Source organism: Passer montanus, unplaced genomic scaffold, assembly GCF_014805655.1.
Source record: "Passer montanus isolate IOZ18808 unplaced genomic scaffold, ASM1480565v1 scaffold21, whole genome shotgun sequence".
Lineage (NCBI taxonomy): Eukaryota > Metazoa > Chordata > Aves > Passeriformes > Passeridae > Passer > Passer montanus.
The window spans coordinates 1661655-1680606 of NW_024366703.1; the positions used below are offsets into that span (position 1 = coordinate 1661655).

Consider the following 18952-nt stretch of genomic DNA (forward strand, 5'->3'; position numbering starts at 1 on the left):
CAGTGAGCCTCGATCTCCAGGGAGTTTTGCATGGATAAAGAACACAGAGGTGGGACACTCAGTTGTGTTGTGTGTGTGGGGAAATGCTTGTCAGCTGCTGGATGTGGCCAGATTCCACTATACATCATCACAAAATCTGCCTTTGGAGGAAGTTTAAAGACACGCCCCCATGAATAAAATATTTTCTCTAGAGCTCAAATTGGTTAATAGTTAGGTATTGCAGCTGCTTTTTAAATAATAATAAATTGAAATTAAGCAGATTGTTTCAATAAATCTTTTTAATATCTCTGTAAAACAGGAAAAACTTATGTCAAACAGCAAACACATCTGTGAACAGTTGCAAAGATGATGTACAAATAATGACCTGTGAGGATTGTCTTCTAAATCCAGAATACTTGTTCTAAGCCACAGAAAAAAAACACCTTTGCATGAAATGCAGAAATATTTTCACTAGGAAACTTATTAAATTATTGTGGTACAAAAGATGAATTGTGCATTCATTACAGTGTAATTCATTGATTGCCTAGGACATGTGAAGTAATTAAAGTGAAAGGCCAAATAACAAATGCAGGTAAAAAAGTTATGAGGAAAACATTGACTGTTGATATTTGACAGAATTGTGTGAACAGATCTTCGTATGATAAAGATAATAAATGCAGAATAAATGGAGAGTAATGTTTCGAGGAAGGACCAAGTTCAATTAATTTAAGACAAAACATTGAGTTCTGTATATGTTTAAATCAATATAAATCCAGGGTTACTCCTGGATTTATTTAGCATTGCTCTGAAACTTTATTAATAAGTTTGAAATTAGCATCTGGCTCACATAATAATTGAATTTCTATATTGGAGACTGCCTTCAGACTATTGGAGGGCAGAAAAAAAATGGCCCTTGTCCTTAATTATAATCGTATTACAGTGGCTTTTTCTTAAAGCCATAATTTAAATTTTTATTTAATACCCCATTCTTTTTGAATTATAAACCTCTAATTTGTAACAGGTAATAAAATAAATAGTTATTTTATTTTCTTGCTTCAACTGCAGTTTTATACCCAGTGCCTCCTAGTATTTTCTCTTTTGCAGAAACCAAATAACTTTTAAAAATATATACAATTTAGTTAGATTGTTAGTTTCCTATGTTTACAAGTTACTCTTCTAATGCATATCTAATCACTTCCATATGCCACCTTCTAGATAAGGACTTAGAAGTACAACAAATGGAAAAAATACAATCTTACGCCTTGAACAGCAGATTTCTGTTCAAATCCACCCACACGAACAGAAACACTTTTTACAAGAAAAATAAACTGTACAGAGAGTTCTTTAATTAAAAGATCTGATTCAGCCCCTACTGAAACCAGCAGGACATCCCATATTTCAGATCCTAGGTAAGAATGAGAAGATACTTCATCAATGTACAGGATTAGGGAAAGATGAAAAGTATGTGTGTACCACAACGCACACACAGTTGTTTCACCTGGCTTAGTATTGCATTTCTTTTTCTATGGATGTGGAATGAAAATATTGATGCTATCTACATCTGTTCATAGTGCTGGAATAAATTAATATTCTGTCCAATTATTAGAATGCTCTTCCTTTGAAGACTACCAGGGTTTAAAGGCATCCTATTTTTTCTGTCAATTTCTTGATTTGAGATGTCTGGTGATAATGGTATAAACTCATGGGCTGGAGATGGTTCTACATTGTTTAAGCAACCAAAGGTCACCAAATTGATTCCTTCCATGCAAAAGCATAACTGGTCGAGTAAACACTGATTTGCAGTCCAGAAGCAAACAGTGCACAACAATAGATGAGGGATAACTACTCTTCCCCCAACACCAATAGAATTCTAAATCTTTATAGTTGCCCTCTGGATAGTAAAGCTAATTCTAAAGGCTGCTATATCCTTGATACAGTCCCAACACATATTCCTAACAATGGATATGTTATTACACAGAATGCAGAAATTGTGCATAGCAATTTGACACAGCGGTGTTGCAGTGCTGGCTGGCTGTTTCTTCATATTTGAGCCAAGAAACAAATGACTTGCGCAGGACACGTTAAGCAAGGTTTTTAAATTACTTTGTAATCTAAAAAAACATATAACACTTGTTTGTGCTGGCATGACATCTCTATCAAGTAGTTGCTGAGAAGTCTCTGGAGTCCAATGGAATAGCAACAGGAAGAGTCATATTCATATGGAATCATATTCAGTAGGAATCCATTGCTCGCACAATCTGAAGGACTTCCAGCACAACTTCATAACAGAATAAATACTCATCCTGTGTGTGGAGACACCAGTGTGAAACACCTGCTTACATTCAACATAAATTCTAGACAAAGAAGGATGGACTGGCTGAAATTATATGTTTATATGTTATATGTTTGTAACATCAGCATCTATGTCATATGGATACAAAATGTACATATTTAAGAGAATCCCTGTTCTTTTTGTTCCCTCACTGGTAAAAGTACAGGAACTTTGTAGTTTAAGCATGTGCTCAACTCTCATTTAGGAGAGTGAAGTTTATATATTTGCTTAATTCTAGTCACATGCTCAATCATTACCCTAAAGAAAAATCTATCAAAGTGTGTGCTAAAATATTTGCCTATAGGAAGAACTTAAGTCTTCTCTTGTTTTTATTCTCATTGACTAATTTGGTTTTGTCTAAGGTGAGTTAGCAGCATCTTGTCCTTTTTCTGTGTGAAAAATCTTTTCAGGAGTGGGCTTAGCTCAGGAGTGGAAGGGCTTACTTGGTGATGATAACTCAGCAATAGCAAGATTTCAATTAAAGGGTATAATTTTTCAGGGTAGGGTTTATAGTAAATCCCTGTTTCTGTGATACTTGCTTTTCTTCTTGCTTTAGAAAAAGAAAGGGGGTGTGTTGTATTTGTCCTATATTGCTGTTTTGCTTTTATTTCACTTAATCAGTAAGGGACAGACTTTCATATTTAAAACTAGACACCCCTAGACAGCCTAGAGGGCAGTTGTTTTCCTCAAATGAGAATACTAAAATGGTATTTTAAGCCCCAGCTTTATCATAGTGTATGGAGCTGCATCACGGATTGAGGCTTTTAAAAAAATAATGATCTAGTTGCATATTTAGAACTTACCTTAGTTTGGATCATGCCAAAACGCTGATCTCGCAAATCTCTCACTATCTGCTTGATGTTGAACTGTTAGAATAGAATTGTTTTTATTTTGGTTGACATGTAAGTTAGAAAGATTTAAGCATATTCAGATGGGGAAGCTGTGACAACTCTTTTAGAAATGGTATATTTGTAGTTACTGTCTTTGTTTAAAACAATGAAAGCTGGGTTTATTCCATTTTGTTACGGTGAATTCTTAGAGGATTTATTCTGTTCTAAGATGTTCCCACCATGTTGTTGACATCCATACCAATGACCTGTTTAATAATTTAACAATGACCTGTTTGATACTTACACATAAATCTTTTTCTATATGGCTGAGAAGAATTTCAACACACAGCAAAACTCCACTTCTTCCAATGCCAGTGCTGCAGTGAGCAATAATAGGTCCTGTCCTGTGAGCTTTTCTCATGTAACAAATAAATTTTACAAGCTGCTCAGCCAGTTTGGAAGTATTGTGGTCTGGCCAAGTGGTAAATTGCAAATGACTTATAATGCGCTTTTCTTCTGTCTAGAAGAGAGAGACCAGAAAGGTTAAGAATTATCAGTTCCAAAACCAATTTTCAAGGAATTCCACTCAAAATTTTCCTACAGCCTCATTCTTTAAATTATTTGTTTACAGTTTTTTAGCTTTTCATAGTTGACCCTGTTAAAGTTTCTTTAGGTTTCAAGAAATGCACCCAGAAACACAGGCCTAGGAAGGAAGAAAAAAAAAACATTTTTGAAATTAGAACACTGCAGTACTGTTTGCTAAAACTGTTTTGTAGCTGAAGTAAGCTTTACTAATAGAAGAGTAATAATATGAGAGACACAATAGTAAAACTGTAAATATCTGATGGCTATCAGATATAAAAAAATAAGTTGTGATTAGATGCTCAATATGCAAACCAAATAAAAATGGTTACAAGAATAAATAAAATGTAGATAAAATAAAGAGTAATGTTAATTGAACTTTCCTGGGTCAACACTTCTTGTTGCCAGTTCACAGACACATTAAAATCTGAATGCTAACTACCTGGATTTTTACTATTGGAAGAATTTGAATGTAATTATGGATTTCTGCTGAAGTAGACCTGTGGCTTTCTGTAGTAGTTTGCTACTAATTCAGTACTAACATAGCAAATTTAATGTGTTCATTGAAATAATCACATATGCTGTTGCATCTTGCCCTTTTAAGAGTCTTTTGGGAAGACTCATATCAAATGCTTTGCAATTCTTCACACTCAGTGACATAAGGTGAATTTCCTCAAATTGGTATCTTGATGGAAAAGTTTGACCAAGTTTAGTCTGGCACAGGTTTTTTAATTATGCCACTAAATAATATGTCCTGCAGAAATTTTTGCAAAGCTTTACTTAATATTGAGGCAAGAATGATGGACTTATACCTGCCCTGTTTTCCTGTTCTTCCACCTGGATTCTGTATTTAAGTTTCTTAAAAATTGCTGCTAGATTTGTAGTTTCATGTGTGTTTGTGTCTTTTCATGAACAAAAAAATGTATCATTTGTCCTAAATTCTAGGATGAAAGCCACCTTCTTCCAATCTTTCCATCCAGCCACCATTACAGAATATGAATCTACTCTGTTGGGGATGTGATTTGATGAGAACAGTAAACAATTCTGCAAAACACTGAACATACCAGTTCTGTGACTATTAGAGGTCTCATTTTTGGAAGTTCTTGTCCAAACATATGTAATATATCCATTGCTTATGCAATGAGCAAAAAGAAAGCACCTCATTAATCCTAATTTCATGCATGTTATTCAGATTTTTACATCCCCAAAAAATACTGGGCACATTTTATGGAAGAAGCAAACAATACTACTCGTATCCACTCATGTAAACTACATAATCAATTTCATCATATATGAAAGTATTAAGTCAACTCACCTGCTTGTTGATAATTTCTATTTTTCTAATTATGAAGTATTCCAGAATCTGGTAATTGTGTAGCCTGAGACAGAAATTAGCCAGCTCTTTAGAGTTATAAGGAGATTCAGGCCAGTATCGATGACATTTGACTTGCCCTAGCTCCACTTCTTTTGTCATCATGGCAATCACATCTGATTCACTCTCCCAGACCATTTGCCAGAAATCACCCATAGTGGATGGAAGAGGCCCCTGGGTTATAATATAAAAGTGTTCCTCTTCTCCAACATTCATTCTAATGTAACTTGCATTAATGTAGCCATTCTTTTCTCCCAGAGGAACTCGTGTCTTATCATCTGTACAGAAACAGAAAGATGCTATTTCAGCTGTGGATCTGAAACAGATTCTACCATCTACAGCACTCAGGATATAAGAAACCTCAATCTCTCCAGAAAAGTATGCCTCTGGATTTTAGAACACTAAATTAGAACACTAGTAGCACTAATATTAATCATTACAAGTAGGAATTCCCACAGATAAACTGTATGGTTCATTGCAACTTTATTTCTCTTAAGGTACTTCTGTAGGACTGTGAAAAGCCTTCTAATTACTATAGAATTGTTTGCCAGTGTTCCAAAATAGTGTACCCAGTGCTGCTTCTCATGTATTGCATGGGAATGTTGTCACTGGATATTGGTGTTACAAACTAGGAGAACCTCTAAGAATATATATACTGCATCACTGATATGTAGAGATGCTACACATTTTTTCACATTTTTGCATGTGTTGTCCTGTTGCTGCAGTTTAGAAAGGCATCAAGGGTCCAGAAAATTTTTTCATGGTTTTTGTTTGATGACTTTGTTTACCAAATGTATGTTCTCATTTCTGTGCATACTTACATGGAAGGATATCTCGGTATCTGTTTTTATTCTGGTTTTCTGGTGCTTTGCCAGTTCTGCAGTCATCTATTGGTTTCACATGTTCTAAAGCCTAGATCAAAAATAAATAGTCAATCTATGTTGTTCACATCCTCAACAGACAACTTTCACAGTGTCAGTGTGAACAAACTTTACTGCTATATATAACTCAAGACTGGCAAATAGACTTCTTACAGAAGAGAACCCATACCTCCTTCTCTAAACTTCTAGGCAAGGAATTTAATTTGCTTTGTAATTTCTCTTCTCTGCACAATATTTCTGCATTTTCAAGTGATATTTTCAACCCTCATCCTTGGACCCCATCATTACAAGTCCTTGTTGTATATTGCTATATTATAGATGTTTGGAATACTGTCTTGGCTAAATGTCAGCATTTATGATTGATAACATGACGATTAAAGCACTAACTATTGCACTATTAACAGTGCAAAAATGACTGAATGCTTTTTCAGTGATGGAGAAAGTGATGAATATAGGGAACAGCACCAATGATATTAAGTGCAAATCATACAGTCATTAAGAACTTCAGAGCAAAATCAGTGGAATTGGATGCAGGGTAGTCAGAAGCAGGAATATGCAAGTTCATTTCATTACATTTCTGTGTTACCTCGATGTTTTTTCATTCTTCTGCTTATTTTCTGTGCATTGCACAATGCTCAGTCATCACATTCTGCCACTATACATTTTTGTGAACTGAAGTACCTGTGACAGTTCTTGAGCACATGCATCAGTTACTACAGCTTTTACTCAGATAAAATATCCTCTGGCTTTGGTAACCAGCACTTTATTATTAGATCTTTATGTTTTCTGTGCAGACATGTGACTGAGCTCATAGTAAGCTATACCTATATCAGTAATGGAATGTAATGAATGAAAATTAATAGATGCCCTTGTGCCTTCAGGGAATGTCAGCAAATCCTATATACTTGAGCCTGTGGGATTTTGTACCCAGAAAGTCAGACATATAAAGGCAAGTGAAAGAAACTGATAACATTGCAATTACTGTGGAAAAGCGGCAGCAATCCATTGCACTGATAATGAGCATGTCCTTTAAAGGAAAATCCAGTACTATCTTGAAGAGTTATGAAATAATCTGTTCTTTGGGGATTTGATGATAACTTCATACCCTGTTTATGTTCTGAAACAAGAGATTTTACAAGCCTTCCTAATTTTACATTTTTTTCATGATTTATATGCAATCAGAGGTAATTATGTGTTTTCATTATCTGTAGAGATACATTACTTCTTCTTTGTAATTTCATTACAAAGTCCCTCATCATAACAGCATCTTGTGGGAATGAGTTCCCTAGATAACTGGAGCATTCCATTGTGTGGAAAATTTTCCTTTCAACTGTTTCTACTCTAGTGAATTTTTAGCAGCATGGATTTCTTGCTTAAGTGCAGCCCCTAGCATAGTTCTTAGGTAAATGTTCAGCAGATATGAGGGGGTGATAAGTCAGTCTAGGAAAAAGTGATTCCTAATCTACATCGTGAATGTTACATTATTTGTTTTCCTTCTACATGGGCAGTGTCTTTGAACAGACAATTGTGTAAGGTTGATATACATGGAAAGAGAGATGCAAATACTGTACTACCACCCATACAGCAGAGTAGAAACCCCATTTTGGCAGGAATAATTGTCAGAGAAAAAGGATGCAGTAAAGATATACAAGCTAAAATCCCATACAGTATGTGCTGTATGGAAAGTCACTTTCTTAGCTGTGCTGAACTGTTAACTCTTAAGAAGTAAGGAAAGTTTACCATAAACTCCTTTAGCACCTCTTGGTTCTCAATCCGCAGCTGAAGGCCTTGAATAAGACCTGTTATGCCAGTCCTTGGATCTACTCCACTCTGTGATGGTTTCAAGTTAATTAAGTGAGTCAGTTCATCTCCAGAAGCAAAGGTTCTGTCTATGTATCAACAACAACAAAAAAAAAGCAAACAAAAAAAACCAAAACACAATAACAAAAAATCAATAATTTTTTAATTATTATTGTTCATAGTGCAGAATCTTGGCTTTAAAAACTAGGGAGCTGCAGTATGTATATATATTTTGCTGCTTATATTGTGGAAGTGAAATATGAAAAACTGGAAGAAAATATTTTCAACTTACTTATGTTCACAGCAGAAAGAATAAGTCAACATCATGGATACAACCAGCACCATATTTCATGTTATTTAGAAGCAGATCCAACTATTGCAAGTTATTTCCTCACAGAGTTTCTAAATACAGTCTGTTCTAAATAAACTGTTCTTGAAGAATTGGAGACTTTAATGCTAATTTATTCTGGTATAGGAGACTCTGGCCGCATCTTCACAGAGAATCATCTTCATGTTTCCAACACTTCCATGCCAGTTAGTATTGCCATGCCATTCCACTGCTAGGAATAATCACAGCAACTTCTTCCTTCCTAAAGTAAGCAAATATATTTTTCTTCTCATCTTAACTCACACTGCCCTTCAAGAACAAGATATGAACTATCTTTGATCACCTAAGTCAGGATTCAGTTTTACTACTTAGCTCATCCTGAAATGTGTGTTCTGATTCAGTACTCGACAGATTAGGAAAATAGATAAACATTGCATCTCCAGAAATATCCCTATTCTACTGGAGTGATAGAAAAACTTTTGTTGAGTAAAAACCATGTTGAGTAAAAACAGTAGCTTGTTATGTAAAAAATAATGGTTTGAGGCAGAGGAATTATGGAATTTGGGTTTTTCAGTCATAGGCTACTGTTTGCAAAGGATAACATACCAGCTGTCTCAAAGAAAAGCTGCTGATGTGTTCCAGGGGTTTGTTGCAGGATGAAGACAAGAAGCAATGCTCTGCTTTCCTCCTGTTAGGTATCATCCCTACTCTTAACTAATTTCTGTTACAATAGAGTTGTGCTTGCAGTGTTTTTGTCTGTGCTACAACTTTCCTCTGCCTTGCCTGAGCTTTTAAGTCACTTTCCTGTTTGCATTCCTGTCTCTAACCCTCAAAGAGGCTCCTGTTATTGAGTTGAGGGTGCCAGTGAAGAGAGATCCCCACTCCAGACAGAGCACACTATTTCCCATAGAGCTCTCAAGGAGAATTACAAAACCCCAAACTCTGAGCAGGTAGTAGATGATAGATTGTTTATAATCTTCTGTTTGTTGGCCAGCAAGGCTTGGTAGTGTGAGGGAGTTACCTGTGTTTTATTTCTAATAAGAGCCATCAGCAACTCGTTGCTTCCACCAGGTGAGAAGAAGCAAGAAGAGAGAGAGCAATCTGTATTTCACAGAATCTGTGAGATACTGCAGCATCTTCAGTATGATTCCTTTTGCAAATTATTCTCATTTGGAGCAGAATGAGCTTAATTTTCATAAAGGAACAATTAGGCAGATTCTTTCTGTAAACTCTTCTGCATGTCAGAGGGGCTTTGGCACCTGAGCTGTGAAAGTGCTTCAGTACATGCTTAAGCACATCAGTTCTAGAGATTTTAATGAAATTGTCATGGGGGGTGAAATTCAGGGATTCTGGGGACAAAGTCTTGAGAGACAATTTGGCCCTTTGTTCTGCATTTTCAAGTGTTTAATTTACATTTTTTGTGAAGTTGTATGGTAACAGTAAGGGGGAGAGGAGAGACCTCATGATATATGTCTCCTTTGAGAATTACAAAAGTTTGGATGGCCTATTTATGCATCAGTAGTAAAAAATTGTGTCTTGAATGCTCTGGTCTTCTAGACTGAAAGAGCAAATCCTTAGCTTGTATACAAGGGACTAGTGTTGTTCTCAGTGTAGATATATGGAAATGCTGGGCTATACTGATGGAGAAACAAGAGAAGTTTTTGCATGATTACTTCTAGGTAGAACAGGAATCCTGTGGGGCATAACATCATCTTCATTGTTCCAGCTGCCTGACTCAGACTGTTGATTTTCTCTTCTGCAGCTTTCACATTCTGCACATTTCTGTGACCTGCAAAACAGTGTCAGTTGAAGCGGCAGAAGCTTTGATAATCTGAACCATACAGAGTTTTTGTGTTTAATCTATTTGTGCTTACTTTTAACTTTATTGAGCAACTATTTACAAGAATTAGCCAGAACTCTGAAGATCATAAGTTCAAGGACCTGTAGTAGCATTTTGTCTGGAGTATTGTTTACAATATAGCTACTGAATAATACTATTTTTTGTATGTGATTGTTGTTGGATTTTTCCAGAAGTAAGGGCATATCCTAAATAAAAAGCTTCTCGAAAATGACAGGAACTAAGGTTTCTCACAGCTAGAGACATTTTCATGTAGGACATTTTTCAATTGTTAGCCCCTACACCTGGAAACTTCAATTCTCTTGTCTTAGTAGTTGTGTGGAAGCTGTAAGGTTTCTCACAGCTAGAGACCAATTTCATGTAGGACATATTTCAATTGTTAGCCCCTACACCTGGAAACTTCAATTCTCTTGTCTTAGTAGTTGTGTGGAAGCTGTTTAGCAGCTCTTCCTGAAGGTGGAGCTGCATTCCAATAGACCCGTGTTTCCATCATTTCATACCGTATTAGGACAGAGCTGGAAATATGCAAATCATTTATCCTTACTATTTCTTTTAATTTAGTTTTATTTCATTTGAAAGACTTACCTGTCTGAAATGTTACTGATGAGCTCCTTATAGTCTTGTTCAGCCAGCTGACCTTGCAGAGGAGATTTGTCTGTTCTTTCTGCATCCTGCATGTTTCAAATAAGAAAAAGCTGTGAAAAATCAGTACACAGAAACATCAAGAATATAGTTACTTTCATCAACTTTCTTTATTATTTCTGACAGAAATCTGTCTTTTGCTTAAGAAGGAAAGGGAAAATAGTTTCCACTTTGAGGAGAAAGTGTGTATTGCAGTTACTAGTTGGAGTAAAAAGCCTTATCAGCTGCATTTGTAAGTTTCTGAACAATAAATAGAACAATACAGTCTAGAGACACCTCTGTATCTCAGCATGCATGACTGACTTTGAAAACTTTGTTATAGCCTCTCTGATCTGAGAAAGAAAATGCAATCACAGGAATCATGAATCACACCCTTTCCCTCCCAGTTCTTGGCAGCAGGAAGCGCCAGCAGCTGAGATGGAACTGTTGGTAATAATTTCCTTTTTTTATCTTAGACACAACAATTCCAACATTAGAAGCAGGGTGCAGCTGCTCTGCTGAAGAAGCACTCAATTAACACAGAAGGCAGACCCTTGATGATCCTCCATATGCAATAGAAGCAATAGTACTGGTGGCTGTTTATGCATCCTAAAGAGTAATAACTAGGTCCAGCATTTCAATAATTATGCAGGATATCTGCTGTTAGTATGTGAAAGTAGCTTCCTCTCAGCTGTAACACTTGATAAAATAATTTTTAAAATTTTAGTTCAAATTACCATTTTTCTTTTTCTGGTTCAATTACATTGCTTCAGACAGGGTTTGGGTTTTTCATTTGTTTTCTGGAGGATAAGAAGACCTAATTTTCTCACATTTACTGAGGAGTTTTACAGTTTTAAAATTTGCTCTGAAATTTAATGTGGAATGTCTTGCAGGACTTATAAGATTCAAAATCCATGTTTAAGGAAATTTAGATGCATTTGAATTTTGAATAGTAGTGGAGATAGATGAATAAAAATCTTTTAATGTACATGGTTTAGAAATACTGAAAGGATGGTAAAATTAATAAATTATTCATTTCAGTATTATAAAGAATCAGAACAAGACTTGCATATGCAACCTTTCTTCCCTCCACCCTTTTAGCATATGTATTATACACATCACATGCTCTTGTCTCAGTGGAATCCTGACTCACTCAAATGTCAGCAGCTCCAGTCATGGCAGCAGACTTCCCTCACATTAAACTTTTTTTTTTTAATTAAGAAAGTGTGGTTCTTGCCCACATTGCAGCACACTCATGTTGTAAACAAACATGAGTACATTGCCTGATAACTTCTGAAAACTTCTCTGATTTTACCTTGTTGCACATTTGGTTGGAGCCTTCTTCCTTGAAACTGAAAACAGGCTGAGCTTGCAGGCTTTCCCCAACACTTGCTGAATACCAGAAAATAAAAACAAAATCAAATGCATGAAAATATAGGTCCATTTTTCTCTGCTGCTAAGTCCAAAGGAGTTGACCTCAGATGGAGCACTGAGATACAGTGTCAAACTGGCATGGAATCTCCCTCTTGTGAATGCCTGGGAGGGTTAATAGAGCACAAATGCCACATGTCACCACCAAAGAAGCCAGCATAATTCAGGCTGCCAGAAGATACATTGAAGTAAAGCCCTGTGTCAACAGCAGCTATAAAAAAACATGAAACAATTTAAATCTGCTCTCCCTAATCCAGCTCATTCCTTCACAGTGCTAATCTAATACCACAGATTAATTTTGCTGTGAGTATTTCTATAAAGCCATTGTGTTTTACAGGAAAACAGTTTAAACTTCCCAGAAACTATGTAATTCACTGATGTCATATTAAATCTGCTCTCCCTAACCCAGCTCATTCCTTCACAGTGCTAAGGGGAAAATACCATAGATTAATTTTGCTGAGTATTTCTATAATGCCATTGTGTTTTACAGGAAAACAGTTTAAACTTCCCAGAAACTATGTAATTCACTGATGTCATGTAAGAAGAAAATGGCAATGGGGGTGTCTTCTTGACTAAGAATACTTGAAACAAAACCTTCAATTTGTAACCAGCAGGCCAGAAGGAGGAACTCTATATACTTCCCACTTAGGTTTCTCCACATTATAGGAAATGTTTCAGTATTCAAAGAAATAGAAAGTTGAGGACTATAACTATGTAATCTATTGGTAGTTTTATATCCTTGCTTCCACTCCCAGCTTTAAATAGTATTTAATTTTTGAGTATTCAGTAGAGCAGAGCATAGAGCACAAAGTTCTTCCATAGAGTAAGTCATGCCTGTAAGAACTACCCTTTGCAAGGCTGTTCTCTCAAATTAATAACAATACACCTGCAAGCAGAAGCTTCTGGATTTGAGCATGAACACCACAGAAGAGAGAGGATCTGTCTGCCAGACAGAACAGGAGGTGTAGTGCTTCCAGGAGATAAGTAGGAGTGGTGGGATGTGAAGTTTGTGGGAGAAGTATTTTAGCAACTGAGCCAAAACCAGGCTGTGATTTCATCAATGAGTTGCATAAAATGGGGTAAAATCAGACCAACATTCATGACTTTAAAACTTTAGCTAGGTTAAAGCATCTTTGAGGGTCTTACAGCTTTGTTCCTAGACTTAAAAATCACTTGGGCATTCCTTTCCTGTGGTCCTATTCTTGAGCAGTTTAGCCAGAGCTTCAAATCAGGGTGAAGAATGTGTTCATACCTACAGCTATGAGACGGAACTCACTGCAAAATTTACTGGTTTTGCAAATATCAAAGTTGAATTCAGGCAACACATAATAATCCCACTTCTGTCATATGATGAGTGGATGTGGCTGCTTACCAGGCTCTGCTTTTGTGTTTGGAGGGGAAGCTCTGTTGCTCTGGCTGCCTGAATAAGCCCAGTGCAAGGCCACGCTTCGGCAGACAGTGAGTTGAACAGTGCCTTGCGCCTTGCGCAGCAGGTCTGTAACTGTTTGGCGTGGCAGACCAGACACAAAAGTCTCATTCACCTGAAAAATACAATGATGTCTATTTCCAGATTCCTGTAACACAAAGCCCTAGCACTGGGAAATCTTCATATAACTTCTTTGAACTTCATGTGTCATCATCTTCTCCCATTTGTGGGAGAGAATTCTCATTCTCTCCGAACTCACTTGGTCCTTCATCTTTATACCATGATTGTCAGCAGGAAACCCAGAATTATAGCCTGAGATAGTAAGTGGGCTTTCCCCCATTCTTCATTGAGAAGATGAAGGAGAGATGGAAAGCCAGAATATCAAACAATTTTGAAACTCATGGAGGAAGAATAAAAAATAATTTGGTGTAACAAAAAGGATTATTTATATTAAAATGTGGCAGAGTGGCTGGGATAGTAAGATTTTAAATTAAGACTGAAGAGCCTTAATTCCAATGCTCTTTGTTTATCTTGATAATACCTAACGTGACAGGTTCTTCCCAGTAGGCTCCTGGTTAGCTGTGACCTGCATGCTTGGCCAGTTAACTCTGTTTTCCCTGAAGTTTCTCTGGAACCCTTGCTAGGCACAGTTACAGTCAGGAGTAGGTGCACTTGGCTGCTTGCTCTGTGAGTCTGGGTCTGCCTCTGCTGGGGTGTTCAGCTAGCAGCTCTGGGGAGGCCCAGTCCCACAGGAGGCTGAACTCCAGGGAAGACACAGGGGACTCAGGACAGCCCCCCGAGCACCAGAAGCCAAGGGACAGCACCCCTACATGTTACTGTGCACAGCAGCATCAGATTTCCAACCTGCACCTCTTTACATTGGGCAGGTGCGCATTATAGAGTAAGTAGAGAAAATGTAAGACAAAGCAATGAAGAACAAACATTACCTTCAGTAAGATGTCACCAACTTGAAGCCTCCCGTCTAGATCTGCACTGCTGTCCGGGCTGATGGCTTTTATTAGGATAGCCCTGCCATTTTTTCCACCTACCAGTGCAAATCCTAGGCTTCCATTTTCAGCTTTTTCCAGCTCAATCTTAATAATGAAGTCCTACAATAGACAAGGATGCAGTCTAAAGTGGCGTTTATTCAGGGCTGTATTTTATTTGCATTTTTATTACCAAAGATTCCCGTTATTCCCACAGTCCTCACTGTCTGATGTGGATTATGGGATATATCCTGCTTTTGAATATACAGAGATTCCAGGGATCAAGATAACAGCTGCATGTATGTATCAGAATAAAAATAGTACAGACTTGTTTTCATATTCTGTTTAATAATTTGTGCTGGGTAACATAACCCTTTAAGAGCAAAGAAATGCGTACTGCTGTAATCCTTTTATAATATATCAAATAAATCACCTTAATTGACAAATAAGGTATTCTTATCTCCAGCATGACATTAATGCAGTACAGAGTTTATTCTCTTATTTTTCTGTAATTTGCATCTTAATCTTGTAATCCTAGCCTTCTCATCTCTTTTACTTTAGCACTTCATTTGCTTTTAAAATCAGCTGCTTTTTTAGGGTCAAGTACTATGTCAGAAATAGCAGCATGCTAGAAATGTTTATGACTTGCAGCTTGACTAGTTCCAATGCCACAAATATCAGCCTTGTAAATTATTTTTGCAGGTTTAACAGATAAACCATCATGGATTAAATCATGCAGAACAAGAAGTAATAGTGATGACATAATAAAAAGTTAGAAAATTGTTCCAATTTTTTTGCCAGGTTGGAGGTCTAATTTTAACAAAAGACAGTTTTTTGGGTGTTTTTGTTTTTTGTTTTTTGTTTTTTTAAAAGTTTTGTTTTTTGTTTACATGTAGTATGTGTCCCAATTTGGATCATTTCAATTAAAGTTACTTTGCATGTCTTTGCACCCACTGAAGAGATGTTTGTGCTTGTAAAAATTTTCAAGCATTGTATGCTGAACATGGAAATAACTTTTTTTTCCCCCAACACCAACATTCCTGTGTATTCCGGAATTCATAATAAATAATAAATAACTTTAAAAATGCATTACTCTTACCAAATTCAAACCATATTGGTCTCTATCAGTGCTGAATAATACTGCAAAGATTTGGGCTAATTTTACTCTTTTCAAATGTCTATCTGAAAATTGCAGAATGAAACACTGATCTCAGTTTTCAATGATTGTTGTGGAAAATGTTTCACAATTGCACATATTTTCCCCAGAATCCCATGCTGTGACATTCTGTGTCTTTTTCCTGTGCTACCTTCTTTCTAAGCATTGAAAGACAGCAACACAAGAGTCTGTCCCCAGGAAGTGCCCAGTGCATTCTACTCTGTGAATGCTGAATACAATTCAACACTTACAGGACACTGTCCAAATGCATTATAGTCACATTTTCAAAGAGAGGAAGGAAGAAAATGCATTAAATACCACTATTGAAAAAACCTCTCTCCATATAGCTCACTTCACTTGGTGATCTGCCTCACACCTCAGAGTGTCACTTACTTTACATTCTGGAGAATCGGGAGTGTTCTGCTGAGCATCACAGTTTGTTTCCTCCAAATGCTTCTCTGTGAAAATGCAACAACAATTTTTAGATAGTTGTCCTGGTAAAATACTCTACTGTATAACAATCAGAATCTCATTCAGAGACATAGTAAAATGTGCTATATTTTATATGTGAAATACAAAATAAATCCCATGGATTTATGTGGCCTAAAACTCCTGAAATGTGAACCACACTGTGACCTTTTTACCTCCCTGTGAGCAGGTTCCAAAAGAAGCTTTAACAACTGCATGCTACAGAGACACCAGATGGAGAGCAGTAATGTATAAATGTTCTCTGAAACTCTGAGGGAGGCAGGATTTTTTATGAAGACCTAATCTTTCCCAGGTCATGCTATTATCGCCTATAAACTTACTTTTTCTTTGAAAGAACACAATTTTACTAACCCTAATTGAAAAATGCAAAGTTCCTTACCATGTTGATGCAGCAGATGCTGTTCCTGGGAGTTCAGAGTTTCATTTGACAAAGAAATATTTGCTTTTTCTGTTTCAGCTGGTGGCCCTAAAAACAAACACGTATGTTTGCTCTGACAGGCCTCCTGCTAAACTTCATGTACACATGGAATGTAAACTCTGTGCTTAGGTTATTAAACAAAGCATCAATATCCAATATTGATGCTATATGAAGCAGTCTGCAGACTGCATGATTAAGTTTGCCAATTTGCACAGAGATATAAACATCTCAGTCATGAATTGCAGAGCTACTGCATCTTAGCCATTGTTATTTTAAAAATTGTAACAACAATCAGAGACCAGACTGAGTCACTCCAGACATGTGGCAATGATCAGGCAGATGAAGGAACACTCCCACCTCTACCAGCCCCCTCAGTTTTGCTTTATCATATTTTGATCTTACATCCACAAAGTACTCTTAATAAGTGAATTATTGAAAATAATTAATGTCCTGTAGTTTAAAAAAAGCTACCTGTTGCAATTGCAATTTTAGTATATGTTCTTGTAACTAAGCCTATAAAAATGAAGGCTTGCTTTCTTAATAACAAATTATTACAGATTTATCTATAAATCTGTGAGTGATGATAGCAAATGGAATATCAAATACAAAATTAATATAGGTTTTTCAAAGTGCTTATAAAATGGAAGAATCATAGAATCATGGAGCAGTTTGGGTTTAAAAGGACCTTAAACATCATCTAGTTCCCACCCTCTGCCATGAGCAGGGACACCTTTCACTAGACCAGGTTGCTCAAAGCCTCATCCAGCCTAGACATGAAGATTTTCAAGGATGAGGTGTCTGCAGCTTCTGTGGCACCCTGATCCAGTGTCACACCACCATCCCAGTAAAGAATTTCTCCCTGCTATCTAATCTAAACCTGCCCTCTTTCAGTTTGATGTCATTCCCCCTTGTCTTATCACTACATGCCTTTGTCAAAAGTCTCTCTGCAGTACCCCTTTAGGAACTGGAAGGAGCGCTAAGGTTCCCCAGCATCTTGTCTTGTCCAGGCTGAACAACTCCAACTCTCCCAGCCTGTCTTCACAGGAGAGATGCTCCAGCCCTTGGACCATCTTCATGGCCTTCCCTTTAAATTGCTCCACGTGCTTCTTATGCTGGGGACTGCAGAGCTGCATGCAGCACCCCAGGTGGGGTCTCACAGAGTAGTGGGGCACAATCCCCTCACTCAACCTGATGGCCACACTGCTTTTGGTGCAGCCAAGGATATGATTTCTGGGCTGTGACTGTACATTGCTCAGTCATGTTTAGCTTTTCATCAACCAACACTCTCAAGTCCTTCTCAGGGCTGCTCTCAATCCCTTCTCTGCCCTGCTCTGTGTTTATGCTTGGGATTGCTCTGACCCATGTGCAGGACCTTACACATCTTGTTTCATAGGAGAGGCAGGTAACTGTGCCTGTACAGCATTCATAACTCTGTCAGAGGTGGACCAGGTCTCTTTATCTATTTGAAGGTGTCTTGAGAAATCTTGGAATCTGCAAAGCTCACACAAGGCTGTGCAAGCAAAGTCCTACCAGGCTACACATTTTCTGTGCTTTAGTTCTATCATGTTAATTCAGAGTACATATAACTTTATCCATATCTTGTAGAAAATTGCTTTAGTTTATAGAAACAAGCACATGGCTACATGTGTAAGGAAATCTGTCACTAACTTGACTTGGAATAAGTTCTTCAGGTAACCATATGCCAGTATTCAGATGAGTGTAGGCATGTGAGTAATTGTGGTCCAGGATTACTTTTTGAAGTCATGTTTGTATGATTTAAAAAAACAAAAACAAAAACAAACCCAAACATTGAGATATCCAGTCAGGTAAATGAAACTGGGGTTAGGCCTGACTTAATGCTGCAGCCAAGTGTGCATTTGAAAGTATTACTTGCATCACTAACACCCTTTGTATGTGCTGACCTAGATGTGATACCTCTCTTTCCACCTGAGGATGCAGGTACAACTCTGCTTGTTGAGACTCCTTAGGCTGCTAGAGCAATTCCAGTCAAATCTGTGTGGTGCAGATGATTGCTGAAGTTTTGTATCTGTTACAGTATCAAATATCTCCCCTTATAGAAATGCTTTTATATTAACTAACAGTGCTGCCTGCTGATTTTATATACGTTCTTAATAACACTTTAAAAAGGTGGTCTAGATGATGAAGTAGTGGCTCATCTTAAACAGTGGCTCAAGAAGTGCTGGAAAACTTCTTAGAGAATAGTTTCAGTCAAAACAGATGTTGAAATATGACTACATAAAATTCCAATTTAATAACAAATTTAAAAAATAGAAATGGAATATGTAACAAATTAATTTTTTTACAGAGAACTATACATTTTATTTCTATTTTTGAACAGCTACCAAATTTTCTTCAGACTCTTAAAATGGCCATAACAGAAATACTGAACGGCAAGTTACAATTTGTTAATAAATTTTAAATGCAATGAATCAATACCTTATG

General features: G+C 36.9%; 1 protein-coding gene across 1 annotated transcript in view; it reads right to left on the reverse strand.

Moving 5' to 3' along the window:
* Positions 1-372: 372 nt before the first annotated feature.
* FRMPD2 (FERM and PDZ domain containing 2) overlaps positions 373-18952 on the reverse strand; it is a 54861-nt gene continuing 36281 nt past the window's right edge. Inside the window, exons 31-43 of the mRNA XM_039709430.1 lie at positions 16451-16537; positions 15976-16040; positions 14388-14549; positions 13387-13555; positions 11899-11975; positions 10548-10633; positions 9778-9893; positions 7717-7865; positions 5917-6007; positions 5039-5373; positions 3446-3661; positions 3115-3177; positions 373-2282 (exon numbers count right to left, since the gene is read on the reverse strand). Coding sequence (XP_039565364.1) covers positions 2211-2282; positions 3115-3177; positions 3446-3661; positions 5039-5373; positions 5917-6007; positions 7717-7865; positions 9778-9893; positions 10548-10633; positions 11899-11975; positions 13387-13555; positions 14388-14549; positions 15976-16040; positions 16451-16537 — 1688 coding nt within the window. The 3' untranslated portion in view covers positions 373-2210. The remainder of the gene's footprint in view (positions 2283-3114; positions 3178-3445; positions 3662-5038; positions 5374-5916; positions 6008-7716; positions 7866-9777; positions 9894-10547; positions 10634-11898; positions 11976-13386; positions 13556-14387; positions 14550-15975; positions 16041-16450; positions 16538-18952) is intronic.